This window comes from Trachurus trachurus (genome assembly GCF_905171665.1).
Source record: "Trachurus trachurus genome assembly, chromosome: 5".
Lineage (NCBI taxonomy): Eukaryota > Metazoa > Chordata > Actinopteri > Carangiformes > Carangidae > Trachurus > Trachurus trachurus.
This window is the reverse complement of record NC_139896.1, coordinates 16,842,214-16,869,760: the sequence shown is the minus strand read 5'-3', so window position 1 is coordinate 16,869,760 and position 27,547 is coordinate 16,842,214. Positions and strand designations below refer to the sequence as shown.

The window sequence follows — 27,547 nt, the reverse complement described above, 5'->3', positions numbered from 1 at the left end:
TGACGGTCATATAATAGCTACAACTCGGTGAGCGCACACAGTCCAGACCAATGCTGCTGCTGCTCCTGCTGAATGGCGAGTCTCAAGGGCAAGTTCTGCTCTGGGAATAAACTGCGGATACAAACAATCCTCCTCTTTGCACCGGACTGGTCTTTACTCTAAGGGAATAAGGTGAGTGTGGAGGATTTTAATCCACCCCTCCTCCTGCTGCTCGTTGGCTCCGTGTTGTGCTGCAGGGTGCGCGTGTTTCTGCTCGCTGCCATATGCTGCAGCGACGCTGGACGAAAACATGTTTACGTTGAGGAGCGGAGACGCGCGCCAACTCATGCGTTATGAAGAGCGCAGCGCAGACGACTGGCAGGAAAAACACAGCATGTAGTTCATTACAGCATGTGGTGGTGGCTCATCACAGTGTAAATGAATGAATTCTGCTTGTTTTGGTTTTTTGTATGCACTTCACGCTGTCTGCAGACGGAGAATTACGATTATGCAAAGGAAGAGTCACGATTCAAACGGATATAGGCTAATTCCGAGTTTTTCATAAGAATGCATTCATTTAGAAATGATACCTTGTGCATATGAGTAATGTATGCTATATACTCATACATATCGAGATGATAACTCACCAATCTACATTCTGCATCAAGTGACTGATATGCCAAATACATTCTACTGCTCAAGTTTCATTTCTGCAGCGAATTGACCGATTCAGGCACTTTAATTGTGCCTTAAGCAAGCAGCCAGGTGATTTATGCATGCAGCAGAGGAGCCACTCTGCTACCGACTGCCCCCTGTGGTGTTTTCTGATAATAATGTTGACGGGTTTTTTTCCCCCTTCCTCTCTTTTTTTCTTCCTCCGACTGGGTTTACTCTCGGTCACTGAGACCATGCATTCAGGGGCCCCTGGAAAGGGAGGAGGCAAAAGAGGCGGGAGGGTAGAAGAGGGGGCAGAGACTGTTGAAAGAAAATAACCTATATATATATACAGTGTATGGATGCACATTGTGTAAACATGACCAAGCTGAACTGCATATAGTAGACTTATTTTGACAGGCTACATGAGCAAGTCAGAACTTAAAGATCTGGTGATAAACCTGGACACCACAATAAGCTGGAAAACAATCACATTACAATGACAGGAAAGGCGTCAAGTTAAACAATGATGAGCATGAAATCAGTGGGGCTGATACACAAGCATGTAAGAAAGTAAACAAAAGTGACTACATGATGTGTTGGTTAGTATCAAATAAACAGTGATACAAAATCACAGGACAAAAGAAATCATCACATAAAACAATGCAAGTGAACAAAAATGTAAATGATTGATTGAATTTTGAAATTCTGACAGATGCGACACATTATACATCACATATAGGGAATACAAGGTTTGGATTGATTTCTTGTTAGCAAAGGTAATAGTGCTTGTGTTATTTCCATGTGTTTTATAATAAGTGTACTAAATGTGGTAAAGTGATACCCCCCCCCCCCCCCCCATATTTCCTTTTCATAATGATCACTGTGGTGATAGTGTACACAGAAAAGAGGGCTAAGACAAGAAGACACAACACATAGAATAAGCTTGACAAAACATTCTTAAGTCAAGGTAATCACAAGTCGGATTACTGAGGTGAAAAGAGGTGAAGAGAAAGGTTGGGACCAGTGCAGCAGGAATATTATTGTGATGTTAGTGAAAAAGAAGAAGAAGAAGACTATGATGTCTAAACCTAACCAAGATGTCCCTAAACCCAACCAAACCATGACTCCTTCATCACAACTTTAACCATGGTTTTTTATTTTATTTTTTATTATTGTTACAATAACAACTGAGGTCTGCTATACCTGTACTCCAATTGGTCAGACTCAGACACAAACAGTTGATATGGTCATTTCCATTGAAAGACTGAGTGAAATACATATTGAGAGGACTGCTCCTAACGACAACCACAGTAAAATATCAACTTAATACCATCTTGACTGTTACCATGACGAGCAACCTGCATTTGCAAGATATATACATACATATTATATATATATATATATATATATATATATATATATATATATATATATATATATATATATATATATATATATATATATATATATATATATATATATATATATATATATCAGGCCATATTGTTTTGAATTTGAGCAGCAGGCACATGTGGGGTTATGATTAACAGACTTCTCCCTGTCTGTTTTGTTCCTTTCACGTAGACACACTGTGCCCTGGCTGGAGACCTTGGACTGCAAGAGTGTTTCCCCGACGTTTACTTTTTTCCCAGTCTGACAGCGAATGCCAGGTGTTTCAGTTCTCACCCGAGTGGAAAGTGTGACCTTGGTGACCTGTGTTTGTTGGACCTGACTTTTCCAGCCACACAAGGAATTTATCTCTTACAAATCATCCAAAACACAAACTCTTGTGACAACTAGAGAGACTGAGGTTTGGCACTAGCCAGGGATGGTAGATAACTTCCCAGTGAGCGAGGAGACTTTTCTTCCTTACGGTGGCTCTCCAGCGGCCTACCGGCTGTCTGACATGGTGACAGATCTGGGCTCCTACCAGGTGATGCCATCACCGCTCTCAGAAGACGACCTGAGTGAACTGTCCAGCCCTCGTTCCTGCTCCAGCCCAGACTCCCAGGTGCTCAGCTCCAGCTATGGAAGCAACTCCAGCGCTGAGAGCCAGGACAGCATCCTGGACCACCTGCTGTCCCAGGCCTCTTTAGGAGGAACCAACAGTGTCCCTGCAGGGTCTGTGGCATCGATGCCATTATCAACTCTCCTGTGCGACTCGTGGAGAGATGAGCCTGCCAAACGTGGGCCTGTAAAGGAGGAAAATATTGATTACCTCAACTGGTCCAATGTGGAGACAGAGGAGCCACCTGGGGGTTTTCAGCCCACTCTGGAGGAGATTGAAGAATTCCTAGAGGAGAATATGGAGGTGGTGACCATGAAGCAGGAGATCCGAGAGGGCTGCTCAGGGCTGGGGGTGGGTCTGGAGGAGGTGCTTGGTCTAGAAGTTGGCCTGAAGTGGTCCACCGAGGCGTCTTCTGAGTCCAAGCTGGAACCAGAGGCCAAGTATTCAGACCAAACTGTCCCCACCGCCAGCACCGCTGGCTCCAATGAGACCAAAGCTACACCAGTTAACCCCACACATGACTCCAGCACAGAAGCCAAGAATGCATCCGCCGAGGAACCTTCATCGGCCGACAGTGGCGCTAGCAGCAGTGGGATGCCAGTCCTCCTACAGATCCAGCCCCTTCAGATCAAACAGGAGCCCACAGTAGCCCCCGTTACCCCGCCAGCACAGCCCCCGCCGCCCCCGCAGCCTCCCAGAGCCTCAGACATCAAAATTGCACAGCTGCTGGTCAACATCCAAGGTCAGACCTTTGCCCTGGTTCCTCACATCTTGCCTTCCCCTAACCTCAACATCTCCTCCAAGTTTGTCCGCATCGCTCCCGTCCCCATCGCAGCCAAACCTCTTGGCCTCGGGGACGGCTCGGCCAGCCAGGGGTCAGGGAATTTTGCCGGAGGTCAAAAGTTCCAGAAGAATCCAGTGTCGGATCTAATCAAAATGCACAAATGCACTTTTCCCGGCTGCAGCAAGATGTACACCAAGAGCAGCCACCTGAAGGCCCACCTGAGGAGGCACACGGGGGAGAAGCCTTTCGCCTGTAACTGGCAGGACTGTGGATGGAGGTGGGTACGGGGGAGGGAGGTGTGTTTCTGTATCCATTCAAACATCCAGGCTATTTACTGCAGCCTTATATGTTTTCTTTACATTAGTCTAAGCCCGTTCAGTGTTTCTCACACATGTCTTCATATATGGCGGCCTGCCCCAATGTCAACAGTGACAGCCAACAGTAAACCAATCGAAATGCACAACACACAACATTTTGGGTCTCTGTGTGCGCCAACCACAATACATAGGTGGGAATTGATAGGTAAAACAATTGAGCTCCACACATCAATAGTTATTCATTTACACCTTTTTACACATTTATCAGTCTATTAATATCTGTCTCTTCTTGATATGCAATTAAAATATTTGTATAGTGGAGCATTTTTATCATTCATTTAACAACCCTCATCCCACGCTCCATCAGCTGCCAACTCAAATAAAACTAAAGTGGAAACAGTGGGTTGACTCATATTTATGTCTGGTTATAAAAAACGTTTGTATATTATTAGCAGGACTGGGCAGTAACAACACACTCTCTAACGCATGTGGATGTTTGGAAAGGGCTTAACCTCCGCTTGTCAGTGAGTCCTATCTGGAAGCAGCAGTGATTATATGTCAGTGGGCCATGTTGATGTGCTGTGCGTAGTGTCATGTTGCTCAGATTTTCACTGACACTTGAACTGAGCCGTCACGTTGAGGGTCGTCTATTAGCACTGTCGCGTGGGGTGGGTTTAGAGGGTCATCAGCATGAGACGCCTCTCATCCTCCCTAAAGCTCCATTACAGTAAACTAAAAACGAGGGGAAGCAGCTTATTACTGTAACACAAAAGTCATTATAGGTTTCTGTGATAGAAAAGTCAAGCACAAACTCTCATCTTGTTTTCTTTTACACTAAGCCCTGGAGGTGAAGAGCTCTTAGTGTTAATTTCAATGACGTGAGGTGCAACATTTGCTTGCACGGTCACACACACACACACACACACACACACACACACACACACACACACACACACACACACACACACACACACACACACACACACACACACACACACACACACACACACACACACACACACACAGATATAGTGAGATATCTTGGGATGTGCAAGAATAGCAGGTCGGTCTTTTTTTAATAGATGTAATGTAAACTTGGGGAAGAGCATGAGGGCTGCAGTCACATGGGCACAGCATGGGCACCTCCTGTTGAGACACGACAGCTGTGCAGTTGCTGGGGCAGTATCAGTGTGTGTGTGTGTGTGTGTGTGTGTGTGTGTGTGAGTGTATGTGTTTGTATATACTAAGTATAAAGATGGAAGATCTAATTTGGGACCTGCTGTGTGTAATGGAGAAAGGCAGAGAGGGAACTTGGATGTCTTCATCAGTGAGACACTTTCTTCACTCGTTTAAGTGTCTCTAGTTGCCAGAGCAGCTGCAACTGCAGCATGAGCAGAATTAATTTCAGTGTGAATACAACTATTTTATTGACATGATGTAGTATTCAGTCATGACAAGTGACTTCATTTGTGGTACTTTTATTGTGTTCTTTTATTGAATCTGAATAGCGATGAGCACCTCACGCTTTCTCCCTTCTGTCTGTGTTATGACATTGCTCTTTGCTTTACTTTTACTTTATTTGTTTATTTGGGTGGGACAGTGCACATTAATGAATATAAAAACATGTAAATGTGCCAGATTATAGCAGGAATGCTAATTTCCATCCGGAGTCCCATAACATAAAAACAGTACAGTGACAATAGACATAGTAATATAAACAACATAATAATGCAGATAACAAGACGACTATAACGAAATAAAACATTGACATTTTGACAACACTTCCATGGGTAGGGGGACCATAAGAGTTTCTGAGAGATAAAGTGCAAAAGTGCTGGAGTACATGGGTACCAAGTTATATTGCACGGTGCCCTATGTGCACATCAGTTTAAAGTGTCAGGTTGTAGTTGTTGCAGTTGTGTGTATCCTCAGCCCAAACAGACTGGCAGTGGGAAAAGGATCCAATCAGCTTTTCTTAGTTGGTTTACCCATGTTTAAAATACGCGTGCTTATACTTGCTAATGTTGGTGGAAAAGGATACATGTTGAGTCATCTAACAGTATTGTTTACAAATGACATTTTAGGACATGTGGTGTGTAATCTGTCTGGAGTGACAAGAAGACAGTGGGTGTGTCGAAAAAGACAAGGTTGGTGTTGTGGTGAAAAGTTGGTCTTATGTAATCAATAAGATATTTTTGTTAAGTAGGATCATTCTACTTCCATTTGTTATTATTATGCTGTTTTCTTTTTTAAATATGCTTCAATTTGTTGCTACAACCTATGTTTTAAAGCAAGTTAAACCCATAGTTACTTTAAATGTTGTATGATTTGGCATAAGTATTGAAGTATAAAATTGTGCCCATATTGTGCAGCTCATATTTACTTGTGCATGAGCACAGAAGTCAAAGAGCATCCAGTTAGCCATTATGTATTTTGGATTCTATCTGCTGCATCTTACAGATATCAATCTTGAAGGTGCTGAATAAATCATTAATATCCGTAAATGATTTGTTTGGGTCCATTTGACTATAGAGCCAACCTGGCAACCTGCCACCTGTCCTTGTAATGCTGTACAAGTCTGTCCTATTACACGGGGGGATGCAGAAATTTGTGCAGTAGTAATCCAGGCTGTGTGTTCTGACTAACAAAGGGCTCTTGTCTGTGCACAAAAGACAGGATCTAGTTTGGATGGAAGTGTGTGGGTGAGAACGACTGTGTGTCTGTGAGTGTGTGTAACCCACTGTATGTGATGGGGTAAATGAGGGGGCTGACCAAAGGAAAGAAAAGTTTGGGAAAAGTCTGGGAGATGCGAGCAAATGGAGCGAGCAGCAGACAGTAACTGAGATTTTCAGTTTTGCACACAGTCACTTGAAGGGAACAGCAGTGGGGAAGTGGAGTGAACAAACACAAAGTGTTGAATAGTAACCATGACTGTGGGCTAGGAACGTCCAGGCTGCCATACAGCATGAAAGGGAGGAGAGGGATCAGTCAAGGTTTCGCACTTAGACTGGGAGGAATGGGGAGGGAATGACTGGATTGTAAGATGAACTGCTTGTGGTACTCTATATGCAAGCATATAACAATGTCAGCCCAGGCCTCCAGAGAGGTTGACTTCCACAAGTGGTTAGCTTTGCTCTCAATATTGTGTGTTGCATAACACATTTCATACACTAGATTTATTCAAAGTACTTTACAGAGCCTTAGATATAAAACATGATCGAGGATTTAAAAAGATGCCAGATTCATCCTCACATCCCCCGGAGGCCAGGGGCTCCAGTCATCAGTGCACAAAAGTGAACAGTACATTTATCAAGATCCAGGCTCTAACTTTTATTAACCATTGGGGCTTTTGTAACATGCCAGGTAAATGAATATGTGTTAACCTAAAACAGCTGTTGTGACTGCTCTCCTCTGCATCGGCAGCTCCCACTTGGTACGCTCCGTAATCCCTCAACTACCCGTGTGTGTCGTCCAAATTCATGGGGTCTTGGTTGTGGATATGTGGCAGTTTCTGAGTAAAAATGCAGTTTTAGCACATGATCGGACATAATCAAGCGACAGATGGAAACAACTTATTAGAACTTATTTGAAACCATGGAATGATAGGGTCTGTGTTCTTTTTGTAATCGGTATGGTGATTGATGCTGCATGTACTTTGTCGATGATTGCAGCAGTTTTAATAAATCCCCTAGCAGTGAGCTTGGTGTATCTACACATGTCAGCCAGCACAGTGTGTTTTTTACTGCTGCTCCTTAAGTGGTATTCTTAATTACACTGTGCAACTGTATCAATTCATCATCTTGTCAAGGTGAGCGGAGAAACATCTGGTTGTAGTCAGTTTCAGAGAAGTAGTGTGCTGGGAAGAAGGAGCTGGAGCTGTCATCCACCGTAACTCCAGCCAAATACTGTTTGCCTGGCATGATAAACCCCGCTGCGATGTTGTGCTTGTCCAAATGAGTTAGAGGACAGTTGCTGCATCAGATCGTGTCAGATAATTATACTGTTCAATTGTCTCGGTGAAATGCCGTGTACATGCTGGGAGAAAACAGTGAGGCTGCCAGGACTGAATATGTAATAACAATAAGGATGATGGAAAGATCATTTTTGTCCCATTACATCATGAACTGAAGGTTACTGTCAAGCTGAGTTCAGTAAAATATTCTTCACATAGTGTTTAAAGATAAATGTGTTGATCACATGTCAGTTGTTTGTACAAAGGAGTGATGACTAGTTGCCACAGACACACATACACACACGTGTTTCCTTTTGAGATTTTCTCCAGAGTCTGGACAAAGTCAATCTCAGTGTTATGAATAGGGCTGTGAATTCAAGTTGACATATTCAAGTTCACATATTGTGGTTCAACTCCTTAACAAGACGTCTGCCAAATGTGTGTGAATTGTATATTCAGAGTTCCCCATTAGCCAGTGGCAGCGAGCGTGTCACGTCAAGCCAGCAACTTTATTAAATAGTCTACATTTTCATTTGTCCTTACTTGGTCCTGGCTCTCTTGACTCTGTCTCGGACTTTAAAATCTACTTCTGTACTTCCGATTTAGTGCGTGGACTGACATGCAAACAGTCATTTTTACATCTTATATTTTTCTATGGGCTGGCAGTTTGTATCATTTTGTTTTGTTGTATATTGTCTGTGATTTTATGTGTTTTAAACTTAGAAAACTTTATAAATAAAGTGTTAAAAAAAAATGATAATCTACACCTTTAAAAAAAAAAAAAAAGTTAATTCTTGACTGATACCAGTGGAGTTTATGCATAGAGATGTAAGGGGAAAGGAAAGATGCCACCAAAAGGAAGCTGGTGTGTAGCTGCTACAGTGTTGAAACTTCCTACTTTCTACTAGAAAATGTTGTATTTGGTCAGTTGCTCTATAAAATAAAGAAGAATGGAAACTTGGTATATTTGGAGAAATATTTCATCACTTTTTCAGTTTCATTTATCACTATGAGCATAGTTCCTCACTGAATCCATTTGCCTTTTGTTTTCAACTTGAGTCAAGCAGTTAAGTTAAGAAAAGGGGTTTAAAATACTTAAAATGAATGTTATTACAAAAACATGGTAGGTAGTATGGAAGGGGTCTATTCAATCTGCTACTCCCTGTGGCTGTTCCCTCTCATTGCTCTTATTATTCCCGGTCACAGTAGGCAGCTGTTTTTCAGCCATCAATCACCAAAACCTGTGTTACCTGCTCAGCTCCCAAGAGTAGAGAGAGATGGAAAATGGCCGGCGAGCAGCATAATGGAAAAAGAGGCAGATAGAACTACGTACTTTCACTACATACTTTCTTAATTATATACATTTTAATCTTTGGGTTTGGGGAAGATGTTATTCCTAGTCAAAGCTTTAAGATGAAGGTCCGTACCTCTGACTTTCTCAGATTGTCTGACTCAAATATAAAACATCTTCCTCTTCTCTCTCTCAGGTTTTCGCGGTCGGATGAGTTGTCTAGACACCGGCGCTCCCACTCGGGGGTCAAGCCCTACCAGTGTCCTGTATGTGAGAAGAAGTTTGCCCGCAGTGACCACCTGTCTAAACACATCAAAGTCCACCGTTTTCCACGAAGCAGCCGGACAGTTCGCTCTGCAAACTGAGCCCTCCGCTCCCCCTGCTCGCATCATTGGGATCACTGGGAACGCTGGGATCACTCTCATACGGATGTAAGCCACAGGAGCTGGGTGTCACAATTTTGGGCCCTCAAGGCATAAATCAACATGTGAGCAGAAGAACGCCTTTTTTTAATTTCAGCAATCTGTGATTGGTCTAATTTATTGTACAAAGTAAGTCACCACCGTTACCATCCTGCCTGTACTTAGATGAAAGCTGTTGTTGCTGTTGGCACTTTGGTTTGTTGTATTACGCACAGTATGGTTTGTTCTGCCCTTATCTCCTGCTTCAGCAGAAGATAAGATAAGAAGGAACTTATTTTCATTCTGTCTGGATTATTATGGTCTACGTCCGTTCTACCTGGATAAAAACAACTGCCTTTTATCTCCCTGAAAGCTGCCAATGTCCTGCACATTCCTTGTCTTATGCAATGTTTAGGAAGTTTGCCTGAAGTTCATTGGGATCTCCATCAGCTGCTATCAGAGTCATAATTGTTCTTCCTGGGGTCCAAAGACCTGTGAGGGTTTCTCTGATAGCCCTGCCCTAGTTTTTGCTCTGCTGTGCCACAGCTCATTCACAGAAAAGTTGGATTACATATTTGCCAGTCAGATTGGTGTCCATGGACAGGTAGAAAACTGTAGAACTACATAAACATGAGCTACTGATTGCGTAAAAAAAAAAGGGAACTCTCACATAAGCTGCCAGGACTTTACAGCAACTTTGTAAACCTGCTGAGACTCAAGAAGGAGAGTGACAGAGCAACACAAGAAATGCAAAAGTCAAAGGTTATACGCACAGTGATAGTTAAACCTGCCTTCTGATCAGTGTTACGTAAGTGGTCTTTGTTGTTGTTTTATGAAGCTATCTTATGTACCTACTTGCCGATAATCTATTTTTATCACTTCTCTGGCCTTACTGTACCACAAAGCCAAATGGTTTTGGAAATCAGGCTTTCGGTGATCCATAATTACAGATGTCATTACATGTCATTCTGTGCACAGCCACGGACCTGAATGTCTCAGTCTGCTATTATTATTATTGTTTTGAACTGTTAATTTTTATGAAGACTTGACACAAAAGCTGCCTCAACTCTACCTAATCTGTTACTGGAGACACACCAACAGCCTCTGACCTCAGCTGGCAGTCAGTTCATGTTGAGAAGACATCAATGGACATGCTACACACCATGGTGCTGAACAACCAGGACAATGGGTTTCTGGGAAATGTAGTCACAACATCCCCTTTTGAGGCCATGACACACTTTCTAATGCCCTAGTTGCTCTCCAACCTTGTTTTCTACGTGCATCACGCCCCGCTGTGAATACGTTGGGGTGTGGCGATGCTGTCCATGCATAATTCATGTATATAAAGTGACGACAAGCTAAGGCACACAACGTTGTATACCATTCCTTACATCAGATTTTTGAATTTTTCATGCTTGTGTGAACACAGGTGTTTTATTGCATCCTATGAATGTATGTAAATATGCAGACGTGTACATTGCTACATCCAGGAAAGACACAATACTATTCTGATAACATATCGTAAAAACAAATCAGTGGTTGTGGAGATTTCTAGTTTAAATTTAAATGTGTACATATCTTAACATTTCAGTACATATGAATATATTATATATTTTTTTCTTTGTTCTATCCAAGATGCATTTACAAATAAAACTGAAAAGAAACAAAGGCTCAACAGTGTCTTTATTAAATACTTCCAGATCAATAATATGAGTGCTGTAATATTGAGCTTTTCCCTCGTGTATTAATGTAATGTATTAGCCCCTGGTTGCTCCAGAGGCCACACAATATAGGTAAGCATGTAAATCATAATACACAATACAGCAAAAACAGTAAAAACAAGGTAAAATTTGTTTTCATTTTTATTAAAAAAAAAATCTTTTTTAGTTTTTCTTTTTTCCTCACCCCAGCCCACCCAGTGCACCCAAGAAGCAAGAGTGAGTGACAGTTGTTGGTGGCTCCATACCATGCATACGTATACAATATCTATTCTATCAAGTACCCTTATACAAATACAAACATACATGCATAAATACATACAAGCAGATACAAAGTATGCCTTTTGTAATTTTAGAAATACAGAGGTCTCTTGAAGGGATATATATACGGTACCCATATTTAATTTATACTATTGATCTATTCCATTTGAAACATCTTGATATCCAACAAGTGTTCGTTACTAGTGACTTAGGGATATCAGTTATAGTATAAGTTTCTATGTTTCATTTTGTAATGTTGTCTGTATGGAAAAACAATAAACATCAGCCCCTTGGGTGGAACTGTATGGGTGCACTACAGCCCGCAACCCAAATGTAATATGAAAGGCTAACCAAGTGCTTTGTGTCTTAATTGTTGCTTAACTTAACCTGACTTTTAACTTAATTTTGTGGCATTTACAGTTCGGCTAGCTGCTAGTCTATGGATGTTAACACGTGGTGAGCTAGCTGCTATGTGGCATCTAATTTACAGGTTCCCTGATGACATTCTGCACTAGATTATAATTGTTTCTGAAATCTGTTGTTTAATATTCAGATTGAAGCTTCTGTAATTTTGTAAAAGACCTTTATGTTTTGTGTAACAAATAGTTTAGCCAGCTCTTAAAGTGTGAGTTTTGGGAGTAGTTGGCAGTTTAAACTTTGATGCTTTGATATCGCTCCAGTGAGTATTTGGGGCAGCAGGACAGTGTATGTGGAATTGAGTCAAAATAAACTGCAGTGAATGCGTTCATGGTAATGAAGTGTTGCTCACTGATGTGTTTTAATAGTTTTTGAACAACAATGAAGCTCTGAGGCGGACTACAATAACACACAACTTGTCAGTATTATAGTACAGTAATTGTTGGTGGGATGTTAACAAAAACAAAGTACAGGATGTTTCCAGTCTTTTGAGAGAAATATATATTATTCCTATAAATCTGAGATGCGGCAGCAGCCTAGAATTTAAAAAAAAATGGAGGGATGTTGGGCTATTTATATACAAAAGGGAAATGAATATTAGACCTCATGTACTAATCACTATCCACAGTAATTAGATCTGAGCAATATTTGTGTGACAAAACAATTTGATTGAGTCACAGTGGATGCAAGCACCCAAAATACAAGTTGCCACTGAATGACAGTGTCTGGCATCACATGTTTTGACTAATGATGTAGGCTAATTATACCCTTGTCCTCACATGGAAACCTATAAATGGTAGAACAGCCTATAGCACATATGTTTGTAGCACAGTCATAATTGTGTTGGGGAGGTAATGAGTTGGTCCTGGCTTCATTTAGTAGCTACCTCCCTAAAACCAAGCAGCTATGTATAACTGTCAACCTGCTACCTGTTTGATAACTTTATTCTTACCTTCAGTTTTGCTCCTATGTTGCAGATGTGTCTCCTGCAATGGGACTCTCACTCTGCTCTTCTTCAGATACACTATTCACACAGTATGTCCACCATGTTGGCTCCAACAGAAACCAGAAGTCCACGTTTTAGTCTGGAAAAGTTTTATTTTAAATGCTCTACATCTACAGCTGCACCTTGTGCGTTATTTCTTTTGTTGTGTTTCTGTGAAGAGCAGGCAGCTCTAACTGGCAGTCGTCATGATATACTCTTCACAGAGCCAAGGGCTGAGAACACATCTGTGGGCCATTAGGCATATTATCATGTGGTTGTGTGAGTGTGTGTGTGTGTGTGTGTGTGTGTGTGTGTGTGTGTGTGTGTGTGTGTGTGTGTGTGTGTGTGTGTGTGTGTGTGTGTGTGTGCGTGTGTGTGTGTGTGTGCGTGTGTGTGCATGTGCATGTGTGTAATAGAAATGCATAGAAGCACTTGTGTGTGTTCACATCAGCTGCATCTGTGCTGGCCTACTGCAGCTCTCACTTTCTTCATGAAGCTTTCAGCTTACTTGAATGTTGAATTTCTCCTCATTAGCTCATTTATTTATGAAAATGACACTGTCTTCATGCTTCAATGGTTTGAAATATATTTATATTTTCATTTTCTATATACTGTGTATATAAATATATCATATCTGACAGTATGCGATAAACAATCAATGAAAAAAATTCTAAACATTTCATTATTCCAAATGTTCATATTAGTAGAATTTAATATTTCATAATCATAACTAAATTGCAGTCATAATTACTCTATGAAGTCTTGAATAATGATTAAAATAAGTTTTGTGAGGTCACATTGACCCGGACTTTGACCTCCAAAATCTATTGAGTTTGTCCTTGAGTCTAGGTGAACGCTTAGAAGAGATGGCAACTTGAAAACATAATGCCCTATCTCTACTGTCCTTTTACCCTCTTTTCTCAATGTTTTTCAGAAATGCTAAGCGTGCTGACAGAGCTGCAGGACCAAACAGAAGAGAAATTGCTGGGGAGGCAGATGTGAGTTTATGGAATGACACAGTTGGCTGAGCTGCCTGCAGAGGCTAAAGAGTGAGTAGAAAAGTTAGGACTCTGATGCAACCCAGTCTGGCACATTGTCATCTGAGTGACCCTTGACCCAGACAGACCATTTTTTGGATATTACTTGACCAGTTATAAATAACGCTGAAGGTCAAGCAGGGTTTTCACCTCCTGCCACCTTCTGATGAGCTTAATGTTCGATATTTAATCCACATAAATGTTGATCTCACTACTTCACAAACTGAAAAACCTCTGTATTTCCACACGCCAGGTCAAGTCTAGTCACAGTCTGTGAAATATCAGATCATCTGAGGGCAAACCAGACTGTTAGTAATCACACTGACTGTTCATGAAGCATCAAAAAGAGAAGCTCAGAGGGACAATTACACAACATGGTGACACTGAATTTTGGCCAGTGGAGGATTTTGACATATATGGTCAACTATGGTGTGAATGTTTTAGTGTGTCCCTGTGGTTGGACTGAATACACGTCTATTACAACTCTATACTGTTTATATGTCTGCTTCAGGTAACTGATAAACACAGGTAACAATAACCCTCATGGCATTATTCAGATATTGCATTCACAATTGCCAAAATTATGTTTTGCAACCTTGACCTTTGTCCCCCAAAAATGTAGTCAGTTTGCCCTTGAGTCTTGGTGAAAGTTTGGGCCAACTTGGAAGAAGTGGGCGGCCGAAAGAAAATCCCACAACAACGGATAGACAGTGCTAAAATGCATTGATAATTTGAAAAGTATTACATTCTTATCATCCTAAAAATGTTAAATATGGCATTACCTGGTGGTGGCGGTGGAAAAGCAGAAATCCCCTGTCAATGTGTGACAGAGGTGTCTTGGTATTAGAATGATCAGTAGATGTACATTATAAAAACCAATGGTAGGAATGTAAATTACATCACCCATGTGTGTCCTTGTGCATGGGCATGATGTAATGAATAGATTAAAAAAGTAATTCTTATTCTTATATATAAAAAAAAGTAGCACACACTCAAAAAAATGGCCCCAAAGCACTACAAAGCAACTTCACCAGCCGAACTCTGGAACTTTTTCAGAAATACCGTCTTTTATGTCGCCTCATAAAACACAGTGGCTGTGGGTGGGAAGGCAGTGAAGGATCATGTCACTTCTACAAATACCTCACAATCAAGCCAAAGGGTAAGGAAAGAGGAATAATGTGCTCCCTGTATGTATGTAGTATATAATTTCAAGCTTAGAGCAGAACATTGTGCCGGTGTTTGTCTGCATAAACCTGTACTTGTAGATTTGGACTGGGGGGTTGAATGCTGCAATTTCAGTATAAGTAAGAACGGCAACATATGTTTCTGATAGGATGCCCCCCCCCCTGCCTTAAATGAACCCCCTCTCCACACAAGAACGTAGTGAACAGTTTATGTCTTCAATTACATTTAAAAGAATGCAACAAGGGCCAAAATGATGATAAAGATTTCCATATGAGGAATGTGCATAATGGCGCTGAATGTTCTTTTTGGAGAATACAGGGATGGGAACGATTCATGGAAACTCATCCATTCATCCAAAACACAATTAAGAACTGGAGCATGATCGGGTTTTCTCACATTTAGATGATAAAGTAAGATAACATGACAATAATCAATGAAGACGGAAACATATTATGTAAAGATTTATCTGGATTTATCAAATTATATTTGAAAATGAAATATGCAATAATTTCCTTTTAGCAGCATTGTTTATCAAATGTCTCTCCATCTTGGGCTGACATCTGTTGTGTTTTTTGTTTCTGAACTCTTTGTCTATGTTTTAGTTCTAGATCAAAGGTAAAACAGTGTCCATAGACCAATAGAGACATACAAAAGAAAATTATCAACATATTTAGCAACTTCCAACTACTGCTTATCAGTGCGTAAACATACACGTCGCACAGTATATGCCTCATGTACTTAATTCACCCTATGCCACCGACCTGCTCGGAGCAAATGACGACAGTGCTTGTGTGTTCTGGTCAATATTTGTACGAGCAGGTAGTGTCCCAGAGGGTCGCAGAGGGAACCCAGCTCTGCCTGTTTATTGATATGCAAAGACAAAACAAATGCAGGTCAGCAGCCAATGACGACAGCAGAGATGATCCCTTGCCTGTCAATCATCCTTCGAAAAGCATGGTGGCTGCTGCCTGGAAAAAACTTTTCATCGATGAGTTAAATTTTAAACCAACCTAGTTGCACATAAATCCTGACTCAGAACTACAGTATCAATTATTATTAATTTTTTTTAAAGACACATGATACATGGCTCTGGCAGTGGGGTCTTAGACGATCTGTTTTGAAACTGAAATAGAGCCCTGAAAATTGTTTTGATCTTATGGATCGTTATGAAATATTTCTCTACACAGGAGAACACGAGACTTCAGTAAGCAGTGGGGGTTCTTTTTGAAAGAACCACTGTGTACTGTTATGCATATGTGTATATAGCCCTCCTTAGTCCCTCAGGCATATTCCTAGAACCAGGTTTGTTTAAAACATGCAGCGCGGAGCCAAGTTTACAAGCTGGTCTGCTTTCTCTCTTTGACTTTCTTTCTCTCTCTCTCTCTCTGAAGCTTATAAGTCAGGAAATTACCCTCCTGTCTTTTCCTTACATAACTGATGACGAGTTTTAGAGCAGGGGTTCCCAAACTTTTCCATACCGCAGCCCCCTGAATAGCATTAGCTTCTGACCGGGGACCCCCCTTTGCAAACCCACCGGCAATAGCTGCTATGGAATATGTAAAGAAACATTTTCTTATTTTTATCAATGCATTAATTATTACATTTGTTTAGAGTCGACTGCTGTTTCAACATTCACAGTAACATGCTCAAGTGATGCTGAAGTTTCTAAGGTTTTAAACACTCATTTGAGAGGGTCGTGAGGCAGAGGACGCGTCTCAGGCAGTCATTTTTCTGTGTGGTGGTAAAGCCATACTAAGGCCCAGTCCCATTACTCCTCCCATAACACTAACACTTGGTTTTGAGTGGCCTGCAAAGGGACGGCGAGTGAGAAGTGAGAAGGTGTAGGCGGTATAGAGATCCTACCCTACGAAAACGGGACGTGCTCACCTCCATCACATGTTGCAGCGACGTAGTAGCCACAACCTGTAGTGGGTTTTCATTTAGGTTTGAGTATGCTGACTCCAGCAGTTACCTGTTGAGCCAGGTCAACACTTACAGTTTATTTACGTCATGAATGATATTTTGACCAGCAGGAATTAGAAAGATGAGCATGGCAAATAAGATTTTAATATTCAATTCAATTTATTTTATATGGGGGGGACAATGCAAGTTTTTTTTGTTTTTTTAAAGTATATTTTTGGCTTTTTTGCCTTTATTTTGATAGATCAGTAGAGACAGACAGGAAAGGGTCGCCCGACACGGGATTCGAACCGGGGCCGCCTGCGGTGAGGACTATAGCCTCTACATGGGGCGGCCGTCTTAACCACTGTGCCACGCACCATGTACCACCCCAGGGATACTGTAAACATGCCAGATTGTAACCATTGGCTAATTTCCATCTGTTGTCCCTATGTTCCCTAGATAAAAATAAAAACACAATATAAACAGATAATCACATTCTTAAAACAAGAGAACAGTATTCAGTAGATACATCTGGTAAAGTGTGGACATGCCTCGAGTACAAACAATAACAAAGTGCAATCAGTCTTAATAAAGTGCACGTAGCAGTACATTGTACAGTAAAGTGCAGTAGTCATTAAGTAAACATGTTTCAATATCAGTCAAATATACATTCAGTAATGTAATGCATTGTATTTATATTATTTACATGTATTGCACAATCATAACCAAAACTACATAATATTTTTCACATATTGCACATTATCAATGTTATATTATTATAAATTATATATATATTTTTTTATTATTTCTCAAAAATGGGCCCCCTGGTGCAGGAGGTGCACCAGGGGGCCTTCTGCATTCATTCTAACACGGAATCTTTTAATTTCTGATCCTCCCACAGTGCTCGCTGACATAGAACCAGGTCTTTGATCTAACTCGTGAAAAACACGACTGTGTTTTATTTCCCAAAGTGCCCAGTTTTTCTTCTAACCCAGTTAGTATGCTGCTCATCAGGGCTGGAAACCGAGACAACCCAACCACTACCCAGGGAATTGCGTTACATGGTATCCAGTTAATCACAGATCTAAATTAAGATTTCCATTCTCATGTTTGCTGATGACAATCCAACATGTCTAGAATCACATGTTTCTGACTGGAACATAACAGAGGAACAGTATATAACCACAAATGTCACTGCATCAAACCAGTGTGGGACTGTTCTTTTCAAAGTGATTAAATTGGAACAGTTTCAATTATATTGTTTGCTGCAATTAAATCTAAATTTCTTAAAATGTACAATTGTTCAGTCTGGTATTTTAGTATTTAGTTTTGTTTTTGCCTGCTCCGATTAACCCCTATGTCTTCCATCAAAGCAGTTGAAGGGTAAGGTTAAGTACACCTTCCAAGATAATGTGGCAACAGAGATCTCACATAAAGAACAGATAAAATCATGTGTAACCCTCTTGTGGCAGCTGCACTTATCAACAGACCAGCATGTTGTGCCGATGCTATCATCCTGTGTTCCAGTTCTCTCCGGCAAGTCTCTTGAGATCAGTTCGGCAGTGTTTATAATTATCCACTCCAAGAAATGTACCTTTAAACAAAACCATTTTTATAAGTATTGAAACAATTGCTGACAGATGACCTGAGGTATGAACAGTCAAGGACTTGACCTTGGGGGGTAGCTTGTAAATGCTTTCAGGTTCATGGTATCACGCCTTACCCCCTTTAACAAACCAGCAACAAGATCTTGCACTTGCTTCCAACAACCAACCACATGTCAGTCAGACTCAGATGTGAAGTCTGTTGAGACCAGAATCAGAGACTAGTAGGTCTAATTTATCTATTTATTTATGTTGTTTGCTTGCTAGTAAATGACAGTAGCTGACAATGTTAGTTTCAAATGTGAGATAATAATGGTTTTGTATTAGACTAACTGATAAAAAATAACATAATAACATATCAACACATATTTGCTTCATAAATTAGAAATGTCTTTATTTTCAGATCACATGTTCCTCTGCTCTGATGAGGAGACATTCTTAGTCGCTTATTGTACATCTCTGAGAAATGGACTTTCCTGTGTGTAATCTTGCTGCCAAATTCCCAGGCCCAGTGGACCAGGAACATTTGGCATTTGGCTTGTTGTGTCGGGGCTTGGCATTTGAAAGATGAACAGTGACACAGTGAGCGGGAGCAAAGCAGGAACGGGACAAGGGGCCTTTATTCTTGGGACAGTTTTTTTTTCTCTCTGCCTGCCTGAGGTAGTGGTGTTGTCCAGCGTACAAAGCGAGAACCCCATTCTGTCCGATTCCAATGGCAGAGAGCGCCCTAATGAGCTCTCGTGGGAGGTGTTTTGATTAATGTGATGGCACGCCAGGCTGCAGAGATATAGAGCTACATCAGCACTAGAAATGTGTTTGAGCTGTCAAGAGATGTTCCACAGTTTTCAAAGATCTCTTTACATGGATGAATACAATAAATTAAAGCTGACAGTGATGTGTGTACTCACGTGATTTAAGGTCCCTTTGCTGATCAAATACAGAAGAAGGAGTTTTGGGAGCACTGAAAATAATCTATTAAAACGTTTTTCCGGGTCAGTAGCACACTGCAGTGACTGTAAGAAGTGGTGGTGGTGGTGGTGGTGGGGGGCTCTTGCTCGATCAGGGTGGCTTTTGCTGATTGCTGACTGGTTGTACAGTTCACATCGGCCAATTTGGGGTGAACCAAAGCATAACTAATCTGGCCTGCTTAGTTTTGTCAGAGAGATTAATGTAGTGTTTGGTAACAATGGCGTTCCTTTGCCCCTGTAAATTTCTTTCATCAGAGCAGTCAAGGTGAAAGACAAAGCGTGCTGCACTAAGACCCTGGGTCAGTATTTTAGAGTAATAAAAACACACTGTGGAAAAAGGAAGCAGGGCATGAGGGAATCAGATGGGAATTGTTTTGAATTACACAGGAATATATACAGAACTGGGGTGATAAAGTAACATTTGTGATCTGCAAGATGAATGGATTTGCCAATATCAAGTGATGAAAAATGACTTGACCTGATTGTGCGACGGGCGATATTCTTTTATTCTAACTTTCACAATTGTGTGATTGAAACTAGATTGTGTACTCCCTTGTCCTACCTTTCCACTGTGGACCACAGTTAGACTGCACCAGAAAGATTAAGAAAGAAAGCTGAAAGTACAACAACAATGATGATGATACTTGTGTATCATAACTAACTGAGGAGGTTAGCAAGATAATGATTACAGCAGTGAACAGCAGTTTTCCAGTTATGCATGGTGAAGTTGCCAAGCCTCTGGGCTATTTTGAGTGAGAGGGAGTATTAAAGGTCTGTGAAGTTACTGTTTAGTCTTAACTGTCAACAGTGTGTTTTCAGGCCAAAGGCATTTCACTGAAAGAATCCACTGCGTGACAACAATTGTTAGTGTTTGCACATACACATACATACATAAATCAGTGCATCATCAGTGTATCATCCTCATTTGGTCTCTGGTTGACTGTGAGGTTTTTTTTATGGGGTTGCAAAGGTCCTCTCACCCCTGCTACTTTGACAGTCCTACATCCATCCACCATCCACACTCTGTCATGCTTGAGATGATCAAAACAGAACCTCTAATTTAACCCACACACCAGCACACATGCACTCATAGAAATCCGGGACGTGTTTACAATGTTGGCCACATGTCTGGTGGAGTCACTTTGGGAGGCAGCTGGATTTCTCACAAGGCTCCAGGCTTTTCACTTGTAGCCAAACCACAGTGGCGTTGGACCAATCAGCTCCTTATGGAGGAAGAACTACTAACACTACAACTACTATGAAGACACAACTGTTTTGTATTAATGAGTGAGCCTCTCATGCAAAAATATCTCTCACTGCTCCTCAGGCTGAAGCTTGTTTTTGTTATTTGCTGGAATAATGATTCGTCCAGTAACACACAAACAATGAAAACAATCTCACAAATGCTGATGTGCGTGCTCATGCAGGTCATTAAATATTGCTCTGTGAAACTTTAAATAAAACCATTAATACATGTTAATGTAAGTTGGTAATGCAAACTAACAGTTTGGTGTTGTGGTCAAGAGCACCTAACCCAAGACCAAGACAGAGTCCAAGTAAAAGGTAGTTGATGCAGAGACAAGACCAAGACCTTGATATTGTGCAGTCTTGAGTACCACAACACTTTCACACCGGCGTGTGTGTGTTTGTGTGTTGGGGCGGGGGGTCGCGGACAGCAGTGCATGTGAAATTGGGGGTCGCGACTCAAAAAGGTTGAGAACCACTGCTCTAACACACCCTACAGTTTGACTCTTTTTTTCTTCTAGTAAACGGGCACCGTAGCATGACTAGTTATAGGGGTTGTTTGCGGAGCTCTGCCCGGTGCTGATCGCCGCGGGTCAGCTTGGAAAGGCTGGTGGACTCATGGCTTGAGTTTGCGTCTTTCTTTTCTTTTGGACACCGGCTTTCCTGTTTTGTGTACATTATGAAAAGGCCAAGACGACACGCTGCTGATGCTCCATTATGTTTTTGGGGCAGTTGCCCGTGGTCCTCCTCCTCCGGTTGCCAGGTAACCAGTCAATTTGTTCCGATACATGTGTCGGTTGCGTTCTCACTACAAACGAACCGCTCCAGGGCTCGGATGGAAACGAGCCGAGACCGCCTCTCCCAAGCGATCTCGGCCCGCTTGTTTTGTTCCGCATCGAGCGCGATTGCTGTGTTCACATCTGACCAAACGAACCGATATATGACGTAAACGCTCCCTGTTTCGGAACAAATGGTCAGGTGTGAAAGCGCCCTAAGTAACAACAAACCAGAATGCAAAGATTATAGGTTTTGCAGATGCTATACAACTTGTGTAGAAACAAACTAAACCAAACTCCATTTTCACATAAGAGCAACAACCTCTACACAGCGCTCTCTCAATGAAAGCTGAATGAAACTTTCAACTCAAATGATCCCTCAACATCCCAACAGGCTAAGAACATCACAAATTCACCTTTATGCTCTCCTTATGAAAACCTGTGCCCTTACTGCTTTGTTGATAGTGAAGGCTTCAGACAGACTGTTTACTGTAAAAAGTGTGAGCCATGCTATACATTCCCCACTTAACGGTTCATTGCAGAAACTACAAATCTGCAGATGTGATGCCAAATGTATCCCAAAATATGTAATATGTGACTTTCATATACCATTTCTCCAGACTGGGAAATGGCCTCATATGTCCCGAACACCAAAGCAGTGTTTGACAGTCACATTGTGTCAAATACTGCACATTTGCTACGGGACATGGTGGATGAGCGGGGCCCTGTTGACAACGATCTTGTGTTGGTGACAGATAATATGACGCGATAATGCAATATGATCGTGACATAGCTTGCTAAAGTTGGCACAGCTTGAATTTGCCCAGCATGAACTCAGTGGGTCCTCTGTTTCTGATCTGCTGGGAAAATCTTGAAGTTTTTTCAAGGAAAAACACAACTGCCACGTCCTGCAGTAGAAGCAGTAGATATCTAATCTCCCTGAGGACAAGCTCGTGACAGATGTGGATGTACAAGATGTAGCAGCACCTGTGATATGTGACAGGGTCCTTCTTCCTCAATTTGTGAAGCATTAAGCTGGGAACACACTGCTTGCGTTACGTGTGCGTGGCAGCTGCATCAGAGGTCCGATTAGGCTCGCACAGGTGTTTGTGTTCACACCAGCAGCATGTTATTCAGCCAAGATATAACTATACTGGGAGTCAGTTTCTATTCTGACAACATAATATCAAGTACGACTTGTCTATTCACAAATAATTATCCATGTTAAAGTCTAAAGTTATGTGTTTTCTGAGGTGACTGTGACCTTTGACCTTGTGGCGCCAACATCTAATCTGGTCACACTTCCTCACCAGAGAAACAGCAGCGTGCAAACTAGTTCATCCCAACTGTTTTTTTGTTTTTTTGACTCAGTACTGACACTAACTAATACGGACTGACGGTGTCATCAGGCTTTGAACGACAACCCACAGCAGCTTTTGAGCAAATCTCTTCCTCTTATCTTTTGCCATGAACACATACCTCACCTGGGCTCTCACCCACAGCCACTACCAAACAAACATCCACCATGGGAAGTCTTGCCAATTTCATTTTGGTATATTAGCTACTCAGCTGTACCACACTTAACAGCTTAAAAACTACTCTGACTGTGCAGGACCCAAATGCAGACTCTCAGGGATGAACAAAAGGCTTTATTTTACTAGACTCGACACAAGGAACACAGGAAACACACCATGGAACCGCGAGGACAAACGACAAATGAACCAACAAGAGACAATGGGAAACACAGAGGTTAAATACACGAGGAAACGAGACACAGGTGGTGCAATCAGACACAGGTGAGACACATGAGGTAATCAAACAGGCGGGAGAACACAGGAAGACAAGACAGGAACTTCACAGTAAAACAGGAACTCAAGAAAACATATAGTCCAAAACAAGAATCCAAAATTCTTTCTCGGAGGAATAAAAAATAATTATAATCAATTTGAAATATGATAATCTCAATACGTATTTGCTCCTACAAGTTGGAGTGAGATTGTCATTGGAGTTAAACAAGTTGGTGGATTAGAAAATGCTCATATGAAGTTAATGTCTGAGTGACAAAAATATCCACATTCCTTTGAAGTTTTGTTTTCACTTGTTTGATGAGTTCCTCTTGTTCTTTTGTTGCTATTGAACTTGAGATCACAGCAACAAGTTCACTTCACTCTGCAGCGTGACCATCGCACTGACATTGGGAGCTTTGTTGTTGTTAAGCTTACACATGCCAGTGACCCAACACACACACACACACACACACACACACACACACACACACACACACACACACACACACACACACACACACACACACACACACACACACACACACACACACACACACACACACACACACACACACACACACACACACACACCCTACCCTACTATATGAAGCGTGACTTTCACATTCTTTGGTCTGAAAATATGTTTGCAGCTAATGTAAGACCAAAATAGAGGTTGTCACTATGAAAGTGTGTGTGTGTGTGTGCATGTGTGTGTGTGTGTGTGTGTGTGTGTGTGTGTGTGTGTGTGTGTGTGTGTGTGTGTGTGACTTGTCATTGTTGTCACTCCCTCCGCTTCACAGTTACAAGGGCATCTGGAGAGCAAAACAACCTAAACATGTGACATTAGGCAATCCAGGTCACTGAAATCCAACAAGGGGAGAGAGAGGGAGAGAGAGAGAGAGAGAGAGAGAGAGAGAGAGAGAGAGAGAGAGAGAGAGAGAGAGAGAGAGAGAGAGAGAGAGAGAGAGAGAGAGAGAGAAAGGGGAAGGGGAAGTGAACATTTATCTGCCACTGTACAACTGTGAGTGTTTGTGCTCAGTGTGTGACCTCATGAGTGAAGTGTGTAACGAAAGCAGCACACATAATACTGTGTCTCCCTTCCAGGAAGACAAGAAGGAAACTGCTGGAAATTCACACACACACACACACACACACACACACACACACACACACACACACACACACACACACACACACACACACACACACACACCCCCCTCTTCTCCACGGCACATATGTGTGTGTTGCGTTCTGGAGTACATGAGTGACAGTGCTGCTGGGAAAGAGGGTCCCCTGGCTTTAAAACCAAGTGTGTGATAATGAGGTTCTGGTTATGTAACGGAAAGCAACAGTGTGTGTGTGTGTGTGTGTGTGTGTGTGTGTGTGTGTGTGTGTGTGTGTGTGTGTGTGTGTGTGTGTGTGTGTGTGGTGGGGGTTGAGGGCTGGATGGTGGCTTAAGGGGAACAAACAGGGGTTTCTTCTCTGCAAAGTGTGAAGGAATGCCCTTACAGTGGAGAGTGGGAGGGGGAGGAGGGGGGACATGCCTAAAGCCAGATGCTTGTTATTACAAATATCTTTGAAATGCACGAGAAGGTGTATTTCTATTCACATACTGTATCTACTTTGTTTCAGTTGGCCGCTGTTTGTCTCACAGGCCGCAGTGGTGGAATGTAAAACCTCAAATGTGTATTGAAGTTCAATTGTAACAGAGCAAGAGGCAGAAAGGGCTGTCAACCACCGAGGAGACAGAGAATCAGTATCTTGTGAGGGAATCAACTCACTGATTTGAAAGCAAGGATGCAATGAAGGAGCGTAGTACAGTGAACTGAGCAGCAGATAAATATGTAGAAATCAATGGGGCGTGCCGACACCTGGTGACGTAGACTGGTCAAAAACTAAAGCGAATTATAAAATATCATTTGGTTCTGTTTTGATGTTTGCATTAAGATGTCAGATTTGCACATCTTATAATAATGTCTTTTCATGTCAGTTTCACCTAAAGTTGTCAAACATTGCCGTGTGCACCCGTTTAATTTGAATGTCGTCAGGTGTTTGGACAGGAAAGTTTCCAGACTATCGATCAGTGTAACAATCATATCTACCCATTTGTGATGTTGCAGCCTTGTTTAGCTGTGTGTACATGCCTTTGTTGCAGCATCGGCTCTTGGTGGTGGGTAAATTTGGACTAACTGTCAGGTGTGTTACACACAAGTATGATGGAACAGTCCATTAGCATAGATAATTTATAGGGAAGTTAAGTTGGGATTTTGCTTTCTCCTGAGTCTTCGTGTCTGCCATGGACAGAGACTGATTTATTGGTAGCACCCAAATGTAAACGCCTGAAGGCGCTCAAAACTCATGCATGCACAGCAATTTTTAACGTCTTTAGACCAAATTGATTTGTATAGACATAATTTTCTGTAATCTAAATATGAATAAATTCAATATAGACATAAGATAAGATAAGATTATACTTTATTGTCAGATCACTCTGAAATTTGTTTTGCGTCCCATGACGTCCAAGTTTCACACAAATAATAACAAAATACAAAAAACATACATTTACAAAAAGCATAAATGTTACCCTCAAAAGTCACATTTAAAGAAAAAACACAAACTACCTCCTAACTCCATTCACAACATAAATCCAACATTACAATGTGTCTTTGGTGCAACACCCAGTGCTCAGTCTATACATGAACCTTAGGGTCTACTTAGAGACCAAACTCTGATTTAACAGTTTGACAGACTGAGGGACAAAAGAGTTCCTCAGCCTGTTCAGTCGAGCTTGTGGAACTCTAAACTTTGGACATTTAATTTGGACCTAACAGGGAAAGAATTTGACAGCAGAACCAGAGAGGTTTTTTTTTATTTCACTTGCTCTTGCATTACCCACCAAGCACCTTCACCTTTGATTTTGCTTCCCCCCTTTTTGACCAGCGTTCAATTTTGTGTTTTCCAGTTGCAGACATTTGACACTTGCCCTGAAGTGTCTGCCTCGTGAACTTCATATGCCTTCATTTTCTCACATCTCAGTGGTATGCTAATTATAGGTATAAAGTAACTATCTCAGCTTTGCTTTGCTTCAGCGCTACTTCTTTTGGGTTTTGCAGTTCTTTATTGTAGGACTGTCCTCCATTGCAGTTATTCTTTTGATTATAACTTCCTTGCACAAATCCTTTTACATATTAATTGCTCTGGTTGTAAAGTGCTTTAGTTTTACCTCAGTGACACATTTACAAATGCTCCAAATATATCTGAGCTTTCCTTAACTTTGACCCGAACCTACTCCATCAAGTCCCTAGTTTGAAACCAGTCATGAAAAATGTATTACACCTGGTAATTCACCGTGACAGATTTAAGCATTGCTAAATGGTAAAAATAACATGGAAGTGGTAATCTAACCTTTTAAAATCCACTTAAATCATCATTGCTCACTGCTCTTACTACATCTCCGCTCCTGAGCACGAGGCCCTCACAGCGATCCGAGGTGCAGGGCCTTTCTTTCCCTTGTTTCCAGGTGCTACATCTTTAAATGTCCCTGCAGATCAATCCGTCACCAAGAAGAAAGGAGCTCTTTTTCCCCCTCAAAGTTCACTCCAGGTCTGGGACCACATTGGACCAATCATGATGTTTGTGTTTTCCTCTCTAGGCCCCAGACTGACTCCATGGAGGAAGCCACAGGTCAAAAGCGAGGAGAACTGCACCAGTGAGAGCGAGAGTGAGGAGTGAGTCGCTGGATCACACTTGGCTTTCATGGGAAACAAACTGTACAGACGGATGGAGGGTGACTTCATTTGTGTGTGTTCCCTCTGCGCTGGTGTCAAGCATATGTGTACATGTATTTGAATGGAGGTCTGGAAAAACTGAAACAGAACCAGCTCCAAAATTTCGGTATAAAGTTAACAGGGCTACTGCACACTTCATTTTGTGGTGTTATACTCTATGTCCCAGCCGCTGCGTGAACACTAGGAGAAGAATTTGTTTTCCTCAGAGTGAGGGTTTTGCACAGCTTGATATTCGTAGCCAGGAATTAAACTGGGCTCTATCTCCTCTCAGACATTAGACTGACAAATGCTGTACTATAAATCAGAGGCAGGGAGAGAAAATAAGGCAAACAGCTCAAAGGTTTCCCTCTCTATCAATGTTATGATCACAATCTCTGCTGCTTTCCTGGAAATGAAGGTACACACACACACACACACACACACATGCTAGTCTATGATGAAAACACCACAGAGGGATCGTAGTAAACAGACATACAGTGATTGAG

The 27,547-nt window shown here is 41.6% G+C and overlaps 1 protein-coding gene across 2 annotated transcripts; it reads left to right on the top strand.

Annotated features, from left to right (window-relative positions):
- Positions 1 to 23: 23 nt before the first annotated feature.
- klf15 (Kruppel like factor 15) lies at positions 24 to 27,157 on the top strand. 2 transcript variants are annotated; one of them, XM_083972791.1, is made up of 4 exons: positions 24 to 171; positions 2,221 to 3,705; positions 13,705 to 13,819; positions 26,927 to 27,157. In XM_083972791.1, the coding sequence occupies exons 2-3, from the start codon at positions 2,465 to 2,467 to the stop codon at positions 13,796 to 13,798; spliced, it is 1,335 nt and encodes a 444-aa protein (XP_083828917.1). In that variant the 5' UTR covers positions 24 to 171; positions 2,221 to 2,464; the 3' UTR covers positions 13,799 to 13,819; positions 26,927 to 27,157. The 2 variants fall into 2 exon arrangements, with proteins under 2 accessions (XP_083828917.1, XP_083828916.1); XM_083972790.1 differs by lacking the exons at positions 13,705 to 13,819; positions 26,927 to 27,157 and adding an exon at positions 9,185 to 11,029.
- Positions 27,158 to 27,547: the final 390 nt, after the last annotated feature.

Excerpts from the sequence above, each read along its gene's own strand:
- klf15 (XM_083972790.1), top strand. The coding sequence starts at position 2,465 with ATGGTAGATAACTTCCCAGTGAGCGAGGAGACTTTTCTTCCTTACGGT. Across the intron at positions 3,706-9,184 it reads TGGCAGGACTGTGGATGGAG|GTTTTCGCGGTCGGATGAGT; the intron begins GTGGGTACGGGG and ends TCTCTCTCTCAG.